The 2,925-nt window shown below is 46.6% G+C and overlaps 1 protein-coding gene across 1 annotated transcript; it reads left to right on the top strand.

The window, feature by feature from the left end:
• The first annotated feature begins 570 nt into the window (after window positions 1-570).
• Window positions 571-1,340, top strand: LOC119813017 (60S ribosomal protein L7-like 1). Its single transcript, XM_038328088.1, is given in 2 exon segments — window positions 571-698; window positions 700-1,340. Coding segments are annotated over 2 exon segments (741 nt in total). The 3' UTR covers window positions 1,313-1,340.
• The last annotated feature ends 1,585 nt before the right edge of the window (window positions 1,341-2,925 follow it).

Genomic DNA, 2,925 nt, shown 5'->3' with positions numbered 1-2,925 from the left:
GGCCCTCCTGAGTCCTTACTCTGAGAGCTGCTATTTTTGCTTTCCTTCTCTTCGATCCCGTTTTAGATGCTGGCCACAGCCTGATGTGCTTTTTCTAGTCCTTTGGGCCTGTTTCTTCCTCCTGGGCAATGATGCTGTCTGCTCCCCTTTAACTATGTAGCTGTTGGAGTGGTGTGGTCTTCCCCTTTCCTCCTGTTTGATACTTCCAGGCAGCAGCTGAGCCCACAGCTTGCTTAGTCTGTTTGTTTACTCTAATTGGCTTTGAAGTTCCTTTTGAGTCCATTCCTAACCTTGATTTCCCTGGTAACATGTGGTATCTGTAGTGGGGCTTCCCCAAATTCCCATAGATTATTTACCTTATAAGTACCATGTTTAGCCGGGTGGTGGTAGCCCACACCTTTAATCCCAGCACTCGGGAGGCAGAGGCAGGCGGATCTCTGTGAGTTCGAGGCCAGCTTCGTCTACAAGAGCTAGTTCCAGGACAGGCTCCAAAGCTACAGAGAAACTTTATCTCAAAAAAAAAAAAAGTACCATGTTTAAAACCAACTTAAAGAACTTCAACATAGAAAGATGGCGGAGGAAGGAGAAAGAAAAAAGATCCCTTTGGTTCCAGAAAATCTCCTGAAAAAGAGGAAGGCTTATCAGGCCCTCAACACCACCCAGGCAAAGCAGGCACTTTTGGCAAAGAGGGAGGGAAAATAAAAAAAAATTCAGGTTTAAGCGACTGGAATCATTCCTGCATGATTCCTGGTGGCAGAAGCGTGACATGGTGCGAGTCCGGCGACTAGAGGTGAAGCCTCGTGCACTGGAAGTGCCTGATAAGCGCGCCCTGGCCTTCGTCCTGCGCATTGAAAGGATAGACGGAGTGAGTTCATTGGTACAGAACCCCATAGCAAGACTTTGCCTGAAGAAACTGTTCAGTGGTGTCTTCATCAATGTCACCCCTCAGACTGTAGGAATGCTGCGCACAGTGGAGTCTTATGTGACCTGGGGGTTTCCAAATCTGAAGTCTGTCTGAGAACTCACCTTGAAACGTGGACAAGCAAAGATTAACAATAAGACTGTCCCTCTGACCGACAACACCATGATTGAGGAGCACCTGGGGAGATTTGGTGTCATTTGCCTGGAAGACCTCATCCATGAAATTGCCTTCCCGGGGAAGCATTTCCAGGTGATCTCTTCATTCTTGTGCCCATTCCACCTCTCTGTGGCCCGTCATGCTACCAAGAACAGAGTGGGGTTCCTCAAGGAGATGGGCTCTCCTGGCTATCGGGGTGACTGCATCAATCAGCTCATCCGCCAGCTGAACTAAACTGGGACCAGGATTTCCAGAAGACAATGCATTGAAGTGTGTGTTTGTTATTTAAAATTATCAATGTCTTCAAAGAAGATTATTTTCTGCCTTCAAAACCTGGAAGGAAGTGGTCGGCAGCATTGGAAACCTCAGCACAGCCCAGTTTCATGGAAAAGGATGTTCTCCACAGTGGCTGCCCCTGCCTCTGAAATCAACGCAGGCCATGGAGGAAAGAGTTGCCCTACTTTGTCCTGCCTGATATCTTGGTGTTTGATGTTGTGTGGACAAATAATCCAGCCATCCCTCCCACCCCTTCCAGTTCTTGGAAGGCCATGGTCCAGACCCAGGGCCATAGTTGAGTCTGGAAGAAGAAAGTCTTGGTTCTTAAAACAAAAAACAAAAAACAAAAGAAAAAAGAACTTCAACATACCACCTTTGGGTGATCGGATTTGACACAATAGGCCACCTGAAATTCCTGTCAGGAAGGCAGTGCCAGATGCTTGACCTGAACTATTCCTCAGGAAACAAAGACAGATTGAGATGCCAATCTATAAAACACACAGACATGAGTAAGAAGCCAGACTGGATGATCACAAGTTCAAAGTAACCTAGGCTACAGGAGGGACCCTGCCTCATAGACAAAACAAACAAAACCTCAACCAGAACATAGACTCCTCATTCAATGTGGACTCTGACTTAAAGTAAGCATACACGGTAAAAGGCTGTTTGCATATGACTAGCTATTACAGAACACCAGCTAATAAAGAGTTAAGATGGCGACGACACAGACAGGCACCACTTGAGGTGAGCTAGCAGGAAGGCAAGCTTGTTTTGTAGCCCAGACTGGCCAGGAACTGCTAGTGTAGCTGAGGATGACCTGGACTCAGAAGGACAAGTATTCACCACGATGCTGGTTTGTGTCCAAACCCAGGGCATCATGCACACTAGGGTTGACTTTACCCGCTGAGCTATACCCCCAATCCAGGAGAACACTGTTTAAAGACATCGTTGCTTTCTCGTCCTCTGCTGGTGAGACACGCTAAAGATCATGCTCAGTGAGAGAAGATGGACCCAAAAAGCCACTGTGGGATGTCATTACGAGACGTTCTGGGGAAGGAAGAGCTATAGGGCTAGAAATGAGACTGGTGTATCCCAGGGCCTGGCGGTGGGAAGGTGCAAACATTCATTAGGGATCCTTAGGAGGGGATAAACGGTCTGTATCAGTTCTGTAATAGTGGTTAGGGAACTAACTATGAAAGCTTCACTAAACTATGCATTTGAATTAATTGCATGAACATTATATCTCAATACCTCAGACTCAAGAAATAAGGCAAATCTCAAAAGAATTTTAAATACAAGAAATTATAAAGAAAGCTAGGGCTGACAAGAAGGCTCAGCAGAAAGTCCCTTGTCATGCAAACAACTTTGATCCCTGGAACCCACAGTGTAAGAAGAGAGCAATCTCAGAAAGCCGTCCTCTGACTTCCATATTCACACTCATGCCTGCACGTGCACATGCACACACACACACGCATGCACATATGCACACATGCATACACTCACTCGTGCACAAACACGTCTGTACACATATACGCATGCATGCATGCACACACATCAGCACACACACGTCT

This window comes from Arvicola amphibius, chromosome 4, assembly GCF_903992535.2.
Source record: "Arvicola amphibius chromosome 4, mArvAmp1.2, whole genome shotgun sequence".
NCBI lineage: Eukaryota > Metazoa > Chordata > Mammalia > Rodentia > Cricetidae > Arvicola > Arvicola amphibius.
Note: the sequence above shows the minus strand (reverse complement) of the source record. Positions and strands in the feature narration are given on the sequence as shown.